Here is a 22,324-nt window from a genome sequence, read left to right as displayed (position 1 = left end):
ATCGGCTGGCACTGGCGACATCCCGTTTCTGAAAACGTCTGGCAGTCAAAGAGTTAATTCGTATTCCATAAAGGCAATAGTAATCAAAGACTAATGGGGGCGCATAGAACATATTATTGTAAAGAAAATGTTTGCAATCCCTTTTTTATCAGTTACCAAATAAAAGAAACCTTTTAGGTTGTCCTTCAGTGCCTACTCTGCATTGCTGCCACTCAATTCACGCAGATTAGCTTAACGCTGCACACTCATGGCTCACAAAGACACCCACTAATACTCTTGATTATACGCATGCGTTTCCTCTCCTTTTCTCTGCTTGGGTTTTGGAAGTCAGCGTGTGTGTAGCTTTCATCCTTGGGTTCGTGCCTCACCTGTCACGCATCCTCTCTCACGCTGTCTTGCCCTTCAGTGTCGAGCTCCCTACACGAAGAAGAGCAAATCAGCAGATGCTTCCCCGCTGCAATACATTTTCTTCACTTTTCATACCAGGCTGTGCTGTAATAACCTTGCATCGCTTTTATGTGTCTGTCATTCAAGACATTCTACAAACTGTCCACGGAGAATGTATGTGCAAAGATGTCATGTTTCCTCCGATGGAAAAAAAAAAACTTTGTTGTCTACACTAAATTAGCATAATACGTTGCAGATGTAGTATCCAACCAATTTTTATTCCTCCATTTTTCATTGAGGCAATGAATTTGTATCTGCTAAGATTCATTTTGATGCACTACAAACTTCATGCTCAGTAGTGCGATATATATTTATTATATTCTTGGCTGCAGTCATCTTAAATTTAAGACAAAGTTGATTAGAGTAGAACACTCACTAACTAAAATTATAGTACACCAGTGGCTGGCTGTGCATCTGGTACCTGGGCCTTTAGTGGGGTTGGGGGGTTACCCACTAATCCGCCTCTGAATACCACCAATATCATGTCACAATTATCTAAACCCTCCATACTGTACAAAAAGGCAATGTAGCATCACACACCTGTGCCAAATACAACCGGAGCAGTTCAGAGTCAATATTTATACTAATAACGTGTCATTTGAATAAAATAAAAAACAAAATACATCAATGCTGATTATTTAATATGAGCAGATTATGACGGGTGTATTTTGCTCGTCAAACTTGGCAGTCACAAACCAATCAGAGGATGGAAAAATTCTGACGTCAGCCAATTTGAAATCTGAAAAAAAAAGAAAAAAGAACCCTATCCTGAGTACCGATGTAAATTTAACTTACATCAGCCAGCACATTAGATTGACAAGGAAGCATACAGAAGCTTAAACCAAAAATGTAACATCCACATAGACGTATTGGAAGAAGTGCAGTCAAGAGAAATGCTACTAAAATGGCTGTTGAGAATAAATGAATACAATTCCATGGAATAAATAATAGAATTTCAGTTGTAAACATTTCACAACATTACAGCGTTTACAATCTAATGAGAAAAACCTTTTTGAGTTATTTTTGACATAATACTGGACAGTTGCAGTCAAAATTTTGATAAGAAAGACCATAATGGCAATCGTATTTTTTTGATTACCATCATCAAACACCGTCTTTCTCATTCTATAGCTGTTTGGCGGGGACCGTGTGCTACGACAGTGATGAAGCTGCTGCGTTTTCCATTTCCAGTCTATCCAATCGCTCCTCTCCACTGTCGTGGCGCCACGGCCAAGCAAGCCCGCGTCTGCAGGCCGGCGACGCCCCATCCATGGTCAACACCCAATCAGACCTTGGCCTCCGGATCAGCCACACCTCCCGCATCCACCTCATCGAAGATCTGGACGAAGCGGATCCGTCCCTGCTGAAAGGAGATTACCTGAGTGATAGTGACCTGGGTGGGAAAAGCCCCAATGAGGATGATGAAGAGGACGTGGATATTGGTGATCTCGGGAACGGGTGAGTTGTATTTTGCTTGTCTAATTGTGACGTGAAGACCTGCTGTGTCTTATGAGCAGCTTGGAAAGTAGTTTTGGGAATCACGAGACATGAGTTACATACAGCCTGCCTGCTGCTGCTCACTGACGTAATCAGAAAGAGGCCCTTTGGCCAACTTATGGAGATGATATCACAATCCGATGATTTGATTGCGCCGTAAGGCCTTCGGCAAAGCCACGAGGGCGTCATCTCGAGCGAGGATGCAATTTCGTTGTAAAGCTGGGAATTTATTCAGTGGGATTGTGAGCAACTTGACGCACTGATGCTCATGCATCGCTCGGCTGACACTCCAACATCCCCGTGAGGTGACGACTTGCTGCTTGATGAGGATAAATAAGCTAATGATGAACACGTGCACTTCCAGGTGGCAAAAACTCTGATTGCGCCACAAGTAAACAAGGCCTTAAATGTCATTTGACCAAGGCGGAGCAATTGAGAAAAACAGGGGGAATGGCTTGAATGATGATTTTAGGCTTCTTCTCCACCTCCAGAGTTTGAACGTGTCAAGAGTTAGTTGAAAAGTAGATGTTGGTGATCGTAAATCATTTTCAGTTCTTGTCAGCAGTTAGTCCATCGCTGTCTTCCAACTGCAAGTATCCTGGCATTTATTATTTACATTGACGAAAGGTCTTTAGTGTGTGTTAATTTTTATTGGCATATAGAGTGCTTATATGAGTACACCCCCTTTGAAAAATGTAAATATTTATAAAATAAACAGTTTCCAAAATTTTGACAATATGTCTTCTGTAGAATATGCGCTTAACTCACTGCATGAAATTAAGATTGGTAATAGAATGTATAGATTACAAAATCCTTAACTAATGCGAAAAATGTATGCATCCCACAACAAAAACGACTACATCTAGTATGTTCGATGACCAGGTTTGGGAGGGTTACTTTTAAATTGTAATTCATTACAGTTACAAGTTACCTGCTAAAAAATGAAGCTAGTGATAGATATTATAACATTTTTCATTTCTTCATTTCATATATTAACCATTGTTATACATTATTAACACTTTAATTCTTTATTAACCATGTTGAAATGTTTTATAGAGGTAGAGTAGTGTTGCACTCAGTATAATTTGACCTTAAGCTGGGACATACTATTTAGTCTAAAAAAGTTCCTTCTCAGCGTTTTGTGCGAAAACACATTTGGTCCTTGAGAACAGAATCTGTTTTGAACACCCACACATGACTCTGTTTTCGCCAGCGCTCATGGAAAATGCCCAGAGAGTATGTTTTGTCTACAAATGAAAGAGAGGAGGTCTTTTAACTATAAGAAACCATTGTACATGCGGAAGAACTACATTTGACGCTCTGAATCCCACCTGTTTAAGTGATGAATTAGAGGCTGTTATTTGTCCAGAGATTCTCTGATTTTTTATTAAATAATTTTTGCAAAGGTGTATTTTTCTTACATTAAATCTATCTTCATTTTTGGAACACGCAAAGAGGACAAAATAATTGTATTCCTCTTTCACTAGTAACGTAATCCTAGTGCCATAATATTAATGTAACTGCATTACTTTTGGATTACTCCAATATTGAGTATGCTCATGAAGACAAAATAAATATCACCACAATATACAGTGTATTCTTTACAATGTATGATGATAGATAGATAGTCAGTCAGTCAGTCATCCAATGAGGATGACGATGCGTGACATCAACTGCAAAATGAACTTTTATCCCAGTCACAAGTTTAGCCGTGTATATGTTGTGTATGATGTTTTAATAGTGAAATGGTGGGAGGAAGATTTGTTTGGAAAGCCTAACTCGCATTATGGTTGTAGGCTAGCGGGCTGGCTAGCAAGAAGCTACAGCGCGTAGCATGCCCCTGGACTCTTAGCTCAAACTTTCGCTCTGAGTAAGTTCCAGTGAATACCGGTCGCCATTTCCTCCTCCCGTTTGTGAAGCTTTTTTAAACTGCCCACGTGTGAAGGACACGACTAGTCAGTTCGTTCATTCGTTCCCACCTCCCCGACACGGTCCCACTCGCGCGGACGTGCACGCGCTCTCTCTCGCTCTGTCCTTCTCTCTCTCTCTCTCTTGCTCTGTCTCTCTGTCTGTCTGTCTCTCTCTTTTCCTCTTTCGCAGTCTCTCTCATAGAAATTGTAATCCTCGAAGTAATCCCGATTTTTAATAAATATACCTGTAATCTGATTACATGTTTTTTCCTGTAACTGTAATGGAATACAGTAAAAAAAAAATTGTAATCTGATTACGTAGCGGCGGTACATGTATGATGACCTCCATGACGTTTATCGATAGCAACATGTCTGCTAGGCCTGGAATTAACAAATTGTCAGTCTTTTTATTTATTATTTATATACTTATTTATACAAAATGTTTTTTAATAAATTTAAGAAAACTACTTTTTGTGTGTACCGATAAACAAATCTTGTTTGCAATCAATGGCCCACACTTGTGGAAGTATTTTGTTTAGTATTCCATAGCAAATCTTGATTCTGAAAGAAATGGTATTCTTACAATTTGTTGGGGTGTACTTATTTATGTTGAGCACTGTATATGTTTTGTTTTGTTTCTTTGTGAATTTGGAGCTCTTCGATGTGAAAGGTTTGAATGCCAAGTGCAAAGAAAAACACATTAGCTCACTGTCAAGTGTGGCTTGGTGTGTGTGTGTGTGTGTGTGTGTGTGTGAAGCTTTGTGAGATCCTGCAACTAAAATCCCACAGCTGCTCATGTACTGACATTTCCATGGTAACCACAAAAATGCATCCCTTCGTCATTCAGTTGCGACACAATCCAGGTCCCTGTTGCATTTTATAGTTGCTTCATTCATTTATGGACAGAGGTTGAGCAGACTTTACCCCTCCGCGCCATAGCTGTAACTTAACCAGAAAGCAGCAAAGGGGGGAACAAGTCTTCAAAGCCAAAGGTGAAAGCTCAGTTTATCACAAAAGTCTGCTTTTGCCACTAGGGGGCAGTGCTACTGTTCTATTTCTCTCTCTCTCCTTAGCCAGCCTGTCAACGTCAAGTAGCTTCATCCTTATTCTCCTGCATCTCATATTTTATTGCACACTCTCATTTCTTATTCATAAAGGACTCGAGGTCATACACAGCCCATGGAATTTGTGGCTACTGTATAATATGCATCACAATGACACATGTTCTTTGTTTGGGTTATGTAGAAATCTCTTTGTTATGAATGGAGAGGAGAACGTGTTGTTTGGCCTCATAAAACATACACTGTAAATTAGAATTATAGTCATGGTGTGTCTCAGAGTGACTAATCTGACTGACACTGTACATTTGGTTTGTTTAGGGTGACTGTACCATGACCTGTCTGCACTCTCTTAGTCAGGCACCCCTCAAGTCGCTTATCCATTTCCTGTGCAGGGCCTCTGCCTGTCTGCTGAGTTCCACACATCTGGATCATAGAACCCTCCTTAATTCCCCCCCCCCCCCCAACCCTCGACACACACGCTCACTGACACCCACGCCCACGTCGTTCTCACACGCAGGATGGGGGATCACCGGGAGGTCATACCCGTGTGTGTGCGTGAAGTTAATAATGAACACGAGCGAGGTGTGGCCCATTGTCAAGTAACGGATTCTGGGCTGGAAATGTGTTTGCTCGTGAGGAATTGTGACATGTGTAAATGTGCCATAAATCATTGATTGCGAAAGTAGGTCTTGGCTTTGCTGGAACATCATTCGTCATGTCTGCAATTTTGGAGGCCGCTCTAATCCAGTGTTGGGATTTGGTGCTCAGCAAAGGTTCTTTTCTCACTTAAATCCAGTTTACATTTCAACAAACAGCGCAAACGCACGCACACAAACATGTGTGACCGCGTGAGCGTGCCGCTTGTTTTCTGCCCCGCTGGACGCAGACGCTTTGGTTTCGGCTCGCTTGCGCTCTCACCCTCAACCGCCTCCCATTAGCAAACTCAAGCGTTTCCATGGTTACCCTGCGAAACAAGCTGCTTCATTGCAACGACCTCGTGAATTATGAATGCATTCATGTGGCACAGGACGTACAATACGTGCGCAAATTTCACTGAAGCTTGCGCTCATGTGTTGGAAATGTGTGCGCACTTATTAAATTGCATTGTTTTATATACCGTATTCCTATTGTCTTTATGCAAAAGTAGAAGTGGGCTCTTCTGCTTTAATCGTGTTTCACAGTACAGGGAAGTGAAAGAGGCGAGAAGGCTTTTTTACTACAGTGTGGATGTGTAATTGTTTTGGAACAAAACTCTTTCTTGAATGAGGCTTGATTGTAATAAAAAAGGCCTTTGCTTTATTTTAGCCCGAAACTGTCCGTTATTATTTGCCTTTGATTAGTTTTAACTCACTCGACTTTGTCATTTAATTCCAAATCTGTGTGTGTGGAGAGTATATTTGTGAGTTTTGTGTCATTGTGTTTGTGCTTGCATGTTTATATACCATATATAAACAAAGTGAGAAAAGCTGAACTCTAACCCCATCTGGTGGCCAACTAAGAACTAATCCTTCATTTATGCACACACATACACACTCCCAGGGATTCCCTCCTGTGATGTGATTTTTCCGCTAATTCGCGGAATTCCGCTTTTTTTATCCCCCCCCCCCCCCCCAAAAAAAAATGTATTTTTTTTTTTTTTTTTTAGTAGTTCATTGTGTATGCACATGACTCCGACAGATAACATCTTCTGCTTTAACAAAGACATTTGTGGTATGCTCTAATATGAGTTATTTTTCATTTGGTCATGATATAATTATTTGTTCATGAAATTTGAACTCTTCAACATTATTTATGTGTTAACTTAGTAATCACATTAGTTAGATATGATCATATTCTCAGTGATAGTTTTTAAAAGCAAAGGCAGTCCAATGTTTTTGAATGTGACTGATTTTGAGTTGACTAAAACTGCCATTTTATATGGGATAGTTCAATATACATTGAAAATTTATGCTGTTGTTTTGTCTATTTCTTTGTCATGTGAGTGCATTGAAAGTACTTAAAAACACGGAAAACTCATGAGCTCCGGGCCCCCCCCCCCCCTTGTCCCCCCACCAGGGCACTGCCCTGGACCTAGCTGGGTGCCAGCGGCCCCCAGACCCCCGGCTAAATTTTCAGATAATTTCACTTTGGTCAAATCACATCCCTGTGATGAGAACAAGATCCATTATACTATGAGTCAGACTGCTGGCCGCTTGGCCCCCCCTCCTCCCCAAAAGCAACTCAGCACTCTGCCCCACCCTGTATGCTCACACAGTGTGAGTGATGATCATATTTTTATGAGAAGATGTGAGTGAAAGGGAGAAAACATTGACACAGCTAGCGCCACATACATAAAGGAATACTATGTTATTTGGGACACCCAGCAATCACACCTGCAGGAAAATAAAAATGCAAGAAAAAGTGACATGAAAATAAAGCAAAACCAAAATGTGGTGCGACCCTGCCCACACTAATGTTGTCCACTGGAATTGTTTGGTAAAACAGGAACTATCCCCAGTTACAAACATAAACAATCAGTCATAATTCAGTTTTAGGCAAGTCAGAAAGTGTGAGAATATCGAACAATACAGTATAGAGGAGACAATAAGACAAAAATAAGCCATTTTCACTGAAGCAACCCCCTTCGCTCCCGGCTGTTTTACTGGATTTTGACAGATTTTTCAAGGCCCACAGAATATTGTGTTCTATTGCTATAAAAACATGGAACCTACCAAAAGAAAGATTAGAGTCTCTTCTTTCATCAGGAACCAAAAAATATATTCTATCTGTTTCCGTTTTGCAGTAATTAGCATTAGAATGTATCTAACAGTGCGGAAAATAGCTTTTTGCTACATGACCCTGGTTGATCTCTCATCCTCTGCTGCCACCATTGCATCAAGCATTCAGTTCAGAGAATGAATCAAAGCCTTCTGTATGCTCTAGCGTAAAAAACACAACAACATTAAAAACGTATAAATACGTCTTTGGGAGCATGGTAATATTGTAAATTTATTAAAATGTAAAAAGTGCAGGATCTTGACCAATATGCATTTCAACACAGCATAGCGTCTACTTTATACAACGAATATGAAGTTCAATGGGAAATCTCAACTATTTTGTGATTTGATGCCCTGTACATTAAATTGAATGGAATTGAAAACTGAATGCAGCCGGCATGCCGTGCGATTACCGTGAAAAGTTGTCAGGAGACAGTTTGTGGTTTGTGGCTTATCAAGAGGTTGACAGCACGTGTGTTGCGCTTGTCAGCCCCAACCTGCCTCCTCTCCTGAGGGCCTTGATGACTTCATGCACTTCTCCTCGGAGTCCGTTTGCTCAGTGTGGCGTGTAATCAATGACTTGGCCCGTCAATATACGTAAGCAGCACCCCTTCCCATCTCTTCTTTTCCATTGTTATAGCAGCACACCTGGGGTAACAACGTTCTCAAAACATTTTAAAATCTCACGATGTCAAATAGTAATTGTGAAGAATATTTAGCATACGTGCCCGTTTTCCTTAATGATGATGTAACTGGCACCATCTGTAACAGGCCAGGGTGCCGCTGACAAACAATAATGACGTTAATCTGAGTGTCTGCTAAAGTGGCACAAAGGAAGCTCTCACACATGTACAAGCGCAGAAATACACAAACACATGAGCAGATTTGCCAGAGAGGAACATATGGGGCTGCGGGAGGATTTGAAGGCCTACACCCACCCCCATCCCTTTTCCCGACACCTCCCTTTTCACTGAGAACCCTCGTATTCTTTTTGTCTGCACGCACTGTTGCAGAAACATTTTATTGCTAACTACTTAGAACACACAGCATGTTTTCAAGACCAAACGTGACAAACAGCTTTTAGGAGTGTTTACACTGCCGAATAAAGCATAGATCGTTTTGCTTTATCTCTCTCATCAGTGACCACACACGCATGCATAAATTCACATACGCACCCTTGACATTGGCGGTCAAGTCTAGTTGACTGCAGTCAGTTGTTGCAGGAATGCTCGGATAACACTCCTGTCTGGTCCCTGCGCGGATTTGTTTAGTTTCAAAACACGCTATCTTGATATTGTGAAACATTGTGTTGTAGAACGAAAAGCACATGTTCATGCGGTCTGTGACGGCGGCTGATTTTAAGGTCCACTCCAAAGGGGGTCTCGCACAAAGCTGCTAAAACTCTGTCAATATGACGGCATAATCATTGATACTCCCTGGCTTTCCGATGCCATGCTTAACTCTTTCACTGCCACTGACACTGAGTAAAAACCTACGGTTCACTGCCAATGACGTCAAAAGACGTCATCCAATGATTTTTTTTTTTTTTTTGAAACGGGTAGAGGAAACCCTTCCGCATGTCTGGTGAAAGTTTCCAGTCTGTCTGTTGTGCCTAATGACTATTTTTGGCCCCTAGAGGGCAGCGATGACTCTCTTTTGACAAGATCGGGTGGGCGTCAGTAGAGGCGGAGCTAGAGCGTCGAGCAGGAGATGAGAATGGAAGACAAAGGAAAAATGGCGGCCGGTCGCGAGGAGTTCACGCCCGAGACGTTTTTTTCAAAGACCAAAAGCATCGCTGAAAGAGCACATTGTTGACGACGATGATCATCATCGATGATGAAGATGAGGGTGGTGACTCCGTGGTTGGGAAGCATTGACGCGGCAGTAGAAGACGTTAGATGGAGCTAGATGGAGGAGGGAACGGGCAATGGCGAGCGTTTGCAAGCAGCTCTACACTTACAAGACGAAAGGCATCGACCAACGCTAAAAGAGTACATTGATGACGACGATGATCATCATCGATGATGATGAAGGTGAATCCGAGCTTGACGGCGAAATTGGACCCGCTGACGCGGCGGCTATGACGGTGTCGTAACGCGGAGCGCAACCGAGCACGCACAGGCGGACGTTCGATCGGACGACGGAGAGTGCCCCGAGTCCAATGCATATTCATCGGAGGAAGTGTGTACAGTCTGCTACTTGCTTTTTATTCCCCGGAAAAAAAGGCCGTCAAGAAAGTGTAACGTTTGCACGCAAAACGGACCAATGTGAAAGTGAAAGTAAACTGTTGTGCAAATCCTGCTGCGTCTCCTTGCACGCAGGGCAGTGTTACAAAAAGAAAAACTGTATTTGAAACATCCACATAATTGTAAATAGTACCACAGTTGCACACATTTGTAAATAGTTTGCGAAATTGTTTTGTCAAATTGTTACACTGTTGAATGGAAATAAACGTATTTTGCAATCAAAAAACACTTTTTCATTGTTGGTGAAAGCGTTTTACAGAAGTAAAGCACTATTTAGGTGTTTGTGGCATCATTCATGGACAAAAAGAAGTGTACAATTCACTAGAGTGCATGAAATAACATCGTTTCACAAAAAGCTCTTTTTCTCCGTTTTTTGTTTCAAAACAGAGAATTTCGGTGAAAGTAACCATTTTCTATTGTTGATTACTGAAGAATGGAATAAGGTAGAAACAAACTCTTTTTTTCTGATGAAAGCTGAAAGCCAATCTTTCATTTGGTAGTATGTGTGTTTCCATAGTCCAAACACAACATTTTCTGTGGACCTTGAAAGATCACTCAAAATGCTTAAATCGGCTGACAGTGGGGACAACCCGTTTCTCAAAACGTCTGGCAGTGAAAGAGTTAATTAACCCTGGAGAACCCAAGAACCCTTTTCTTCTTTCATTAAATGACTGCTATAAATTCACTGAACACCAAAATATATGTTTTTTCAATTTTAACCCTTTATTCCCTAATTTAGGATTAGGGCGAAATTTGACCATTTTGGGATTTAGGGGTATCATTTCGAAAAAATCTGAATAACAAAAACTGTCAGTAAACTATTTAGAATTGAAGAAAATAATCAATCAAATACACAGCTACATTGAACAATATAATTTTTTTGTTTTATTTGTTGCATTTTAGAACTGGATTTTGAATGTACACACTTTGGCCAATGGAAACAAGAACACAGGGACAAAATCACTGCTGGAAAAAAAAGAAGGTCTTTGTTATTTGAGTAGCAGAATTTATAGGGGCCAAATTTGACCCCGTGGGTTCTCCAGGGTTAAAACGGAAAAATCGAACCGTGGAACTTGCTCACCCAGCTATTCGAGGTATCCACCATAGCGTGCGTGTGCGTGTGTGTGGAGGACCCCCACTTAGTTCAGAGAGATGTGTTACCATGTCAACACATGACTAAGCAGTTGCAATAAACATGGTGCGCGTGAGGTGGCTCAGAAGTTCAAAGGTCACGACTTTTGTCTAGCCGTCCAATTTCATCACATTTCCTTCAAGGAAAGAGGCAAATCTCGCTTTTTCCGCTCGATGTTATTATGATCGCGTCATACAATTTAAAGCAAGGTGAAGGATGAAAGTGGCTGGAAAAAAACACACTCTAAGACTCACACTCTCTCTACACAAGCTTCAAAAACATCAAGTTTCAAGCCAATCGCTGAGTCAACAACTGTCAGGTTCAGATGTAGACATTTATCAAATAAAGAGAGAGGAAGCATCTGGTTCCAAATTTATTGCTCATGAGGAAGAGAAAACTGCAGCCTTAGTTTGATCGGTACAGAGTCTCTTGGTTCATCATTCAAATAGCCCCCATATATATATTAATCGGGGCATCTGATTACATGACAGAAAGAGAAAAACAACTCCTATCTCACTTCACACTCTCTAAGTGCGGCATGCAAGTCCAGGGGCCCTGGCGTTGACGTGCGTCTCGTCTTCTTATCAGTTGTCCTCACTCTGCAGCTGAGTCGTCCTCCTGCAACTTCACTCAATACAACAACACTCCTTTGCAATACATAACAATCCTAAACAAAAACTACCACATGATTACGTTGACTTACACTTCAATGTATTTATGTTCTCACTGCAATTGTTTTCCCAAGAGGCAATTCACTTCAACACGGCAAATGTATAATAATCCTCCAAAATAATTCTTACATTTCCCTCCTGTTTATTCTACATTTGCCTCCAAAAAATTTGTCATCAAAAGAACTTCCATAAAGGCTTTATTCAGTTGAATCATTTACTGGATGACAAACTTAAACATTCCATCATGTCCCCTTATATATATATATTAAGTTTTAAGGTGTGTAAAATAGGACGGCAGGAGAAATTATCTCATCATCTGTTTGGTCATTAGTGTCCCCCCCATCACCATTATTTTCAGAAATAAGCAAAGGGTACATCTCTTGTATTTTAGAATTTGTGGGAGCGATGACGGTTGAGATAAGTCGGACGAGTAATGCGCGAATGCAGGGAATACAACAACATCCACACAGCACAAGAATTGAGGTGAACAGAGTCATAGAAATCATGACAGAAAATACCAAACTTTTATATTTACCAAACGTTTTTTCCCACCACTCATCCCATGCTGAGGTGGACACACCTGAGTGTTCTTTCATCTTTCGATTCAGGGTGCGCAGGCCTTCAATGGCTCTCGTGAGGGACCCATCCGGAGATGTGTTGTTTGGTATAAATGTACAACACTGGTCCCCAAACATAGCGCAAACGCCACCTTTCTCTGCCAGTAGCATGTCGACCGCAATGCGGTTCTGGAACGCCATGAGTGATGTTGCAGCCAATTGTTCTCTGACAGCTATAAATCCTTCTTCAGTATAATTCCCCAATTTTTGTACATTGTAATGGATGTAGTTGATTCGGTCTACATTTTTATTAGGTGTTATCCATATGAAAATAGATTCCCACCCCGCTGCAATTTGATTTGCCAACTTATACTCATCCGGAACGCCGCGAGGAACTCCAATTGCATCCAAATAGGTTGGTCCACCGTCCCACCAGGAAGCACGTCGCTTTCTTGAGAGATGGTGGAGGGGATCATGAGCCGAAACTGCTCTCTGAATATCCCCCAGTGTGGATGGAAAAATAAGCACCGGTAACAGCAGCGACACCAATGCACACACACCAGTTGCATCATTCAAAGAATCAAACAATTTGGTGCCTCCGCACCACCACCACACGTCACTTCGTGGCAGCAATGGTCCTGTTTGGAGCACAGTCGTTTTACACCATGTTGGAGCGAGGCTTCCCACTTTATTTTTTGTTCCTGTAAGATTTGTGCATGAAAAGTTAGCCATTGCAACTTCAACAGAAAAAATTGGTTTATCTTTTGTTGCCTTGGTTACAGGATATACATCATTCCAACTAGCACAGGCTGCATTAGGCGACACTTTTGTCATTACTTCTATCAAACATGCTGGTGGAATACTTGTTGGGATTACTCTTAACAATGGTCTTGGTCCCATACATGAAACGCAGCTGTAATTTGCTGCCTTTGCAGCCGTTTCCATTAACAGTAGCCAATTATTTCCTAGTTGAGTGACGCCTGTTATGGCTAAAAATTTATCATCGACAGAAAGCTTTTCTTTTAACTTTATCAATATTCTGGATGGCTCGGTCTTTAGGGTTTTGCTTTTTTGTGAAGGCGTGTGGACAGCTTCCACGGGGTCTGTTAAAGTAGAGGATACGCAAACGACTATGGTGTGATAAGGGTCTACCCCCTGAGCATGTGGACTCAGATCTAGTTCCTCACATGGATTATTATCGCATCCCCAATTTGTGGCTTTGACGGTTAGCTGGAGACCCACTGCCACATGCTTTAAAGATATTTGTGGTCGTAGTATTTTTGCACACCTATTCGTAGTCCAATCAGACCAGTCATCCCCTGTTTCTGCCACCAATCCGTCCCATCCCCTGGTTCTCGCGGTTAAATACCATGTGTATTGTCGTCCATAACTCTGCGCGCTGTACACATGGCGTCCCACTTTTAAAACGGTTGCCTCACTTAACGTAATTTGGGACCATGGTATAATGGCAGTCGTGACATTGTTTGCTGGTAGGCAAAGCATTGTTACCGGATTTGCAGAGCTATCACTTCTTGTACATGACGTGAAGTTCTTTTTATCGGGTAATCTTATTTCCTTCGTTGACCCTCCTCTATTATTGTTTGTCGGTGCGTAATTTGGTGAATGGATAGCCTTCACGGTCACAAAGACCACACAACATAGTACCGCAAATCTTATCCACGCAATAGCCATGTCGACCGAGAACCCCTAATTAGGTTAGGCGTCTTGGAAAACTTCACTGACCGCAGGTATTTTCAGATTCTATATATCTGCTCCCACCTTTGAATCAGACTTTCGCTCACCCTCCCTGTTGGGTTTGTCGGTTGAGATGACCTTTTTACAATGCGTAAGATGTATCCAAGTGCTCCTTGCTTCAATCTTTATGGCCGTCGGCGTGGTCAGCAGCACTTGATGAGGGCCTTCCCACTTTGGAGAATTCCAGTGCTTCTTTTTGAGGCTTCGGATCAGTACCCAGTCTCCTGGAGCTACCAGTTCTTCCTGTTGGAGAGAAGCACAATCGCCTTCTGGTAATTTCAATTCATCTCTTTTCTCTAATGTTTTTCGCATATAATCGGCCAAACTGGCTTCGTTGTCCACTTCCCAGTATGTGGAAAAAACTGGTAACCTATATGGTCTGCCAAAAAGGACCTCATAAGGTGTTAGACCTGAGGTACTTGTAATGTTAATGTATAATTTTACCAGATCCACGCACTGGGTCCAGGGTCTTTTAGTTTCTTCCATACATTTTTTTAGTCTGTTTTTTACAGTTCCATTCATCCTTTCTACTAAGCCTGCACTTTGGGGATGGTATGAACAATGGCGTTTTAGGGCTATGTGAAACATCTGCCCTATTTTATTTATGATTTGATTTACAAAATGTGTTCCATTGTCACTGTAAATGGTTTCTGGTATGCCATATCTTGGTATTATGTCTTTACATAGTGCCTTTGCCACTGTTAATGCGTCTGGTTTTTTGGATGGGAAGATTTCTACCCATTTTGAATATGCATCTATGATAACAAGGCAATATTGTTTTCCTTCACTTTTGCTCAATTCAATGAAATCCATATGGATCCGTTGAAAAGGGTATGTTGCCTGCGGAAACTGTCCCCGTTTTGGGCGCACATTTCCCTGGGGATTATGTCGAGCACAGATCATACAAGCTCTACAAAAATTTTTTGAGTATAAATTAAAGCCATATGTCGTATATATTTTGTGTATCTGTCCCACCATCCCCCCTGTTGACACATGGGTCACACCATGTGTCAATATAGCGGCCCACTTATAAAGATTTTTTGGAAGAATGGGTTTCTTTTCTGAGCTGACATAAACACCATCAATTAAAGTCGCCCCCTGCTTTTCCCATTGTTCCTGTTCTCGCACCGGACTCTGTTGTTGCATGTCAATAAGAATCTTTTTACACAGAACATCGTCTGGTGGCGTGCATTCAGCCACTCCCAAGAGGGGTTTTACAGCCGCCTCTTTTGCTGTTTTATCCGCAAATGCATTTCCCAAAGTAATTTCGTCCGTGCCTGTAGTGTGTGCTGCACATTTGCATATCGCAATCCCAGTTGGCAACTGCACAGCGTTTAATAGATTTAACAGGAGATCCGCATGTGTCACTGGTTTCCCCGTTGATGTTATCATTCCTCTATTTCTCCAATATTGCGCAAACACATGACACGTCGAGAATGCGTACTGACTATCGGTGTAAATTGTGACTATTTTTCCAGTCATTAGTTTACATGCTTCTGTCAGGGCCACCAGCTCAGCAGCCTGGGCTGAATAGTGCGAAGGAAGTGGCTCCGATTTTAGCACCGTGTCCAGCGAAACTACTGCATATCCCGATTGCGTTTTACCAAACTCATTTTTCTTGGATGAGCCGTCCACAAAGAGAACGGCTCCGTTGGGTAAGGGTTGGTCTTTTAAATCTGGTCTGCATTTAGTCGTTTGTTCAGCCAGTTCCTGACAATCATGACGGTCACCATCCTCAGGAAGTGGCATTAATGTGGCCGGGTTCAGAACTGTACACCTTTCCAATGTAAGATGTGGCTGCGATAGTAGAATGGCCATACAAGATAGATGTCGGGCCGGGGACAAAAATATCATGTTGGTTTGCAACAGCAACGCAGAAACTGCATGTGGAACTTTTAGAGTCAATGGGTGGAAAAGCACTACTAATGAGCTGCTTTCCACTGCCATTGAAGCTGCCACAACGGCTCTCACACAATGAGGAAGTGCACATGCCACACTATCCAGCCTTGAAGAGTAATATGCCACAGGTCTTAGCTTTTCGCCATATTTCTGTGCCAGCAAAGACGTCATATATTCATTTTTACAGTCTACCATTTGAACAAAAGGTTTAGAATAATCTGGTAAAGCCAAGGCCGCACTTGACACCAAGGCTTGCTTTATCTCACAAAAAGCCTGTTCAGCTTCTTGTGACCAGTGCAAAGGTGAAGACATTTTTAAGTCCTCTTCATACATCACTTTTGAAAGAGGAGCAACAATTTCTGCATAATTTGGAATCCATGTCCTACAATAATTCGTGAGCCCCAAAAATGACATCATCTGCTTTTTCGTTACTGGTTTCGGAGCCTGCAAGACGGTCATTTTTCTATCTTGTAAGATTGTTCGACCACCTTTACTCAGATTATGTCCTAAGTATTTCACTTGGTTTTTACACAACTGTAGCTTGTTCTTGCTTACTTTATGACCTTCCTTGGCCAAATGACATAACAGAGCAATAGTATCTGTTTTGCAAGCTCCCAAATCGGGTGATGCCAATAAGATATCGTCTACATAGAGTAGAATTTGGCTCCCACATGGTGGTTCAAATGTAGACATGCTCGCCATCATTACTTGTGAGTAAATAGTGGGACTCTCGCAAAAGCCCTGTGGCAATCTCGTAAACGTCAGTTTTTTGCCTTTGAACGTAAATGCGAACCAATATTGGCTATCCTGGTCGACAGGAACAGAGAAAAATGCATTGCTAACATCTACTACTGTAAAAACTGTTGCATCCGGTCTTAATGAATTTAGCAGTGTATGTGGGTCAGGAACGCAGGGTGCTCGTTGTATTACAGCGGCATTTACTGCTTGAAGATCCTGGACCATTCTCCAACCGACAGAAGGTGGAGACTTTTTTACTGGAAAAATTGGTGTGTTGCAGGGAGAATCCGGGCATTGAACTATTACCCCTGCTTTTATTAACGACTCAATAACTGGTTGTATCCCTTCTAATGCGTCTGGTTTTAACGGATACTGCCTTATGCATGGACGATATTCTGTTTTTGGTCTAATTTGCACAGGTTGTGCTCCTTTAATGAGTCCTACATCGGAAGGCCCTTCTGACCATAAACAATTTGGAACCCTTTTTAAAAATTCTTCCTCTTCCTCTGTTAAGAGGAAGGAATCAATATCGTGTCATTTTTGTTGGAGGTGACGTCCAGCATTGACCTGTACTTTCCAGAACAATGCCTTTCTCGTCATTTTTGCCCTCTCACTATATTCGGTGCCTGACTTTTCCCCGTCAGGTTCCCAATCATTCACTATTTGGCCCAATTTTACGAATCCTCCCAATTGATTCCATTTTAAGTCAAAAGGTTTGAATAATGACACGTGTGGAGGCGTCATTTCCTTATGTAGATCTTCCAGTTTAAGTGGAAGTCTGACGCCTGCCACTGCGGTTCCCAAATTATCAGTATACAAATAGTCAATCACGATTGTCTCGGGAGTATATTTTTCCAATTTAAATTCATATTCGGGATCTGGACCTGGGGTCTTTTTGTACCACATAGTTACATGAAGGTAGTTCTCATTCATTTTATTTTGTTCTTCTGTTACAAAATAGTCGGCTTGTTCGAGCAATGCTTTTCCTGTAAACAGTGGCGGTTTATTTGTCATATCCAATGAGTAGTAAAAAAGCGGTTCCCCAAATCCTTGCATCACATACAAATCTGATTCAATTATTTCACTTCGTCTTTTTACCACCATGTGTCCCTCGGGTGTTGATATTAACGCTAATCCCAATCTACACAGCCCATCTCTCCCCAGCAAATTAACGGGACAATCTGGTACCACCAATATTGGCAATTTGCACGATTCCCCCAGGGGGTCTCTTATCCACACAGGGTTAGTTTCAGAAACTGCAGAGAGATCCCCCTGAGCTGTCCTAATCCATATCTTATTTGTTGACATGACGGCGCCTGGAATAGACTCATTACAAGCAGTTTTACATGCCCCTGTGTCGCAAAGAAAGGTTATTGGCTTTCCATTTACAATGAGTTGCACTTCTGGTTTTGAAATATCGAATACCAAGATCTCTTGCAAATTTAATGTCACATTTTCTTCGATGGCTTTTTGTTTGTCATCCTGTCGGGAAGCTGATTTTTCTAGTCATGCATCATTCCTATTGTGGGGACAGTGCCTCGAAAAATGCCCTGTCTCCCCACAACACCAACAGGTGACTTCTTTTGGGCCTGTGGCGTAGCCGCGCCCCTTGCCGGCGGGTCCTATTTTAAATTGAGGTCTACCCCTTCCTCGGCCCCTGTTTTGGTAAAAACCTTTTCCTCGGTTTTGAAAGTAGAATTCATTCTCCTCGTTCTCAATAATAAATGTGTCTGTCTTTTTCTTTTTGGCCTGCAGTACTCTTTCAGCATGCAGTGCTTGACTAATGTATTGTTCTAACGTTCCCGTTGCTTTATCCACCCAATGTTTTTCAACCCACTGATGAATAGTGTGATGCGTGTTGGCATGGAGAGCATTTTTTAACTGCTCCTCAAAAAGACTTCCTTCATCGTGATTTTCAGGAATGCCGCTATTAGCTTTAAAGCACGCAGTCATTCGCACTCTATAATCATCGAATGGTTCCCCCTCTTTTTGGGTTACTCTCCCGATGGCTGTATAATTTGCTCTTACTTTAAATTTTTCTCTTGTTCGGTCCATTAATCTGCGGACCTGGTGTGCAAGTTCTCGGCTATCATGAGCCAAAACAACGTGGCAATCTTTTGGTTCCCAATCTCCTCTGACGCTATGCCAATCATTTTTTAGGGCTGCCATCCACACCTGCTGGACCTCTACCCCGTTCAGGTGGTAAGACCTTCTGAGGTCTTCCATTTGTTGCACAAATTCATTAACATCGATTTTGTGGGATGTAATGCCATCTACTGCTTTTTTAACATCCTCTTGAGTCCATGTTCGATGTACCAAAATTGTAGGCGAATCGTCATCTACATTAGGATTCGCCACTTCTATCATCGGAAAAGAATCTTGTAATTCCTCCTCCGATGAGGGAAGCTTCACTTGCTCAGGGGAGAAAAGCTTCCCCATTGTTTTAGAAAAAGTAACTCTCAAGTTCCCCTTCTTTCTTGTCTGCATGGTATTACCCACGGCCCCCGTGGGCGGGGGTGAGGGTGGCAAGGGAGAACTCGGGAGCGGCGGATACAAGGTCGATTGTAGAGATTTTTCGGGGGTTTGTTCCCTATCTTCCCATTTTTCCTCTTTTTTAAATCCCACTGGCCCTGTCTCATCATCTTCTTTTCTTTGAAACATGACTGTATTTTCCCCCATCTCTTTCTCTTTTTCCCATCTTTTATTTTTGGACTCTTTCTCGATTTTATCATTACTTTTATCTTCCCTCCTTTTTTGTGCCATTACCATCCAAAATTCTGTATCCTCGTATCCGTCTTTGCTCATTTTCTTCTTATTATCTTTTCGTGTGGTTTTTATTTTATCTTGCAAGTTAAATATTTTTTGTGTATTAAGCTGGCCAGCAAATTCATATTTCGTTATCCACAAATTTAAATGTTTTGTTTTAGAAGGACATTGGTTTTCTACAAACTTCCAGTCCTTACATGTTAACTGTTGTTTCGGGTCTTTCTTGTTGGCTATTTTGCTATTTGTTTTCCCCATGTTGAAGTCAGTGATTTTCTTAAAGAGATTAAACTGACTTTAAGTCCCCGAACAAACAATAATGAGGTAGCGAACCTCCACTCACACCGAGGTAGCGAACCTCCACTCACTCCCTCTCTACGGAGTGTAAACGCGCGTAGGACACCGTCGCCCTCTTCCAGTGTTATAGACTCTCTCTGTCTCTTCACGCAACATTGACTAGTATTCTTACGGTTTTTTATTCTATCCCCTTTTCCTCAATTTTATAGACTTCCTCTGTCTATTTCTTTTATCCACGGAGTTTAAATACGTACAGGACACCGTCGCCCTCTTTTCCACGGAGTTTAAACGCGCGTAGGACACCGTCGCCCTTAACTTTAAACGGACACTCATTTACCAAACATCCGCCAATGAAAATATAAGTGTCCTACCAGTGTTGCCTTCTCTCTTCCTGGCTTGCTTCAACCTTTAGTCCCCAGAAACAGGGCCGAGGTCCAGTCCCCTAAAAAGGGACAGCTGCCGTGGCCACGGTCTTTTCTTGGTCGTCGGCTCTGCCTCCGGGCACCTCCGGTATGTTGCAATCCGGCTACGAAGGACCAATTTAAATGTCAGGTTCAGATGTAGACATTTATCAAATAAAGAGAGAGGAAGCATCTGGTTCCAAATTTATTGCTCATGAGGAAGAGAAAACTGCAGCCTTAGTTTGATCGGTACAGAGTCTCTTGGTTCATCATTCAAATAGCCCCCATATATATATTAATCGGGGCATCTGATTACATGACAGAAAGAGAAAAACAACTCCTATCTCACTTCACACTCTCTAAGTGCGGCATGCAAGTCCAGGGGCCCTGGCGTTGACGTGCGTCTCGTCTTCTTATCAGTTGTCCTCACTCTGCAGCTGAGTCGTCCTCCTGCAACTTCACTCAATACAACAACACTCCTTTGCAATACATAACAATCCTAAACAAAAACTACCACATGATTACGTTGACTTACACTTCAATGTATTTATGTTCTCACTGCAATTGTTTTCCCAAGAGGCAATTCACTTCAACACGGCAAATGTATAATAATCCTCCAAAATAATTCTTACAACAACTAAATCTGTTAGTGGCAGATTAGGACAAAAAGAACGAGATGTTCTCGCATGAGAGGTGCAATGGTTGGAATATTTCATATTGTTATTATAGTGACCATATTGACTTTGCCAACCGTCACTGCTAAAGCAATAATGCTCCAAAAATCTACAAAATGTACAACAAATGCTTAAAAAATGAAGAAGAAGAAAAACGCAAAAAAAAATGTTAAATGAACACGAACAAATTTGTTGAAAATTTAAAAAAAAAAATAGAATGCGGGAAAAAAAATTACTGTATTGCTATCTTCTGTCTGTCAGTTCACTTCTTCTTGGTCATCTTCATCTTGGTCTTCCTCTGCAGTTCACTTCTTGTTATCCTCGTTTGTTGGTAAACCCTCTCACTCCTTCTCTCATGTAAGCAAGAGCCAAATATAAACAATAAATCATGGCAAAAGACACCATTTAATTAACCCGTTATGATTTTCTTGCCCTTTCCTACACAACCTGGTAAAAGTACATTTGTTTGCATAATGCAAATAGTTGACTGGGAAGATTTTCATTCGTTGAAAGGGGACATTTGAACTTGATAAATACTTACAATTAAATACTTTTAGCTTCCAAGAGAAATCTGCTAGCTTTGCCTGCCTAAATCTTTTTTTAGCGCTTTACACAAATCCTCCTTAGATGTTAAGGCTAACTTAAATATCACGCTTTGGTACATGAAGAATGTTATTTTGTTGGTGGTTTGGAAAGAGCAATTAAAAAAATCTTTCTTAAATCAAGACAAAGGATATAATAATAATATTTGTCTTTATAACAGAAACCATTTTTGGGAGACTTGTGTGTATGCACTTGATTTCAAACACATTTGCAACTATGGTTTGAAAATGTCATTGTGAAGAAAGCGCTTGAGGAAATGATCCAGCTCATTCAAGATGGGTTCCCGCAGTTAAAAAAAAAAACACCAAAAAAAAACTACCGCCCACCCTGCTCCCCCACTCGACCCCATACACACCCGCGCACACATTCATTCATTCATTCATGCCATGCTTCCATACTTCCTAAGTACTTGCTTAGCTTCACTCTAGGGGGTAAATGAAACTGCACGGTAGAAGATGAGCTTTGGATATAAGCCTGCTCAAATCTACACTACACACGCACACACACACACACACACACACACACACACACACACACACACACACACCTAATCTACACGCCAGTGAGACTTTGCAACTTTTAACAAAAGGGTGTGACGGGGACTTGTAATGCGCATGACAATCCACCTTGCTTCCCCCGCCACCCGACTCCCGCTGTGTTATTCTCCCGAGTTGTTTCGACATTATCCCCGCACATTTCTCGCCACCCTCCTGCCATTCTCCCTTCCTGTTCTCCCCATTACACCATCACTTCATCTTAATCTCTCCCTTGCCCATGAGCGCCCCCCGCTCCTGACAGTGGGGGCGTCATGGTTAGTTTCCAAAGAGATGACAAACCATTTGAGTCATTTTTGAGTTGATTCATTTGTCGCACACTGTTTTTATTTTGTGTCCCAAGTAGTCGCACACCTGCATTAA

The 22,324-nt window shown here is 41.7% G+C and overlaps 1 protein-coding gene and 1 long non-coding RNA gene across 4 annotated transcripts in view; one reads left to right on the top strand and one right to left on the bottom strand.

Moving 5' to 3' along the window:
* nav1a (neuron navigator 1a) overlaps positions 1 to 22,324 on the top strand; it is a 121,958-nt gene that overhangs the window by 50,316 nt on the left and 49,318 nt on the right. For all 3 annotated transcript variants that reach the window (XM_077567936.1, XM_077567932.1, XM_077567924.1), the window contains exon 7: positions 1,579 to 1,905. In XM_077567936.1, the coding sequence (XP_077424062.1) occupies positions 1,579 to 1,905 (327 nt within the window). The remainder of the gene's footprint in view (positions 1 to 1,578; positions 1,906 to 22,324) is intronic.
* Positions 11,410 to 20,757, bottom strand: LOC144053491 (uncharacterized). The gene is made up of 2 exons (XR_013294445.1): positions 20,101 to 20,757; positions 11,410 to 14,275 (listed from the first exon to the last, which is right to left on the bottom strand). It is a non-coding gene; the product is annotated as an uncharacterized LOC144053491 (long non-coding RNA).

This window comes from Vanacampus margaritifer, chromosome 1 (assembly GCF_051991255.1).
Source record: "Vanacampus margaritifer isolate UIUO_Vmar chromosome 1, RoL_Vmar_1.0, whole genome shotgun sequence".
Lineage (NCBI taxonomy): Eukaryota > Metazoa > Chordata > Actinopteri > Syngnathiformes > Syngnathidae > Vanacampus > Vanacampus margaritifer.
This window is presented reverse-complemented; position numbering and strand designations above follow the sequence as displayed.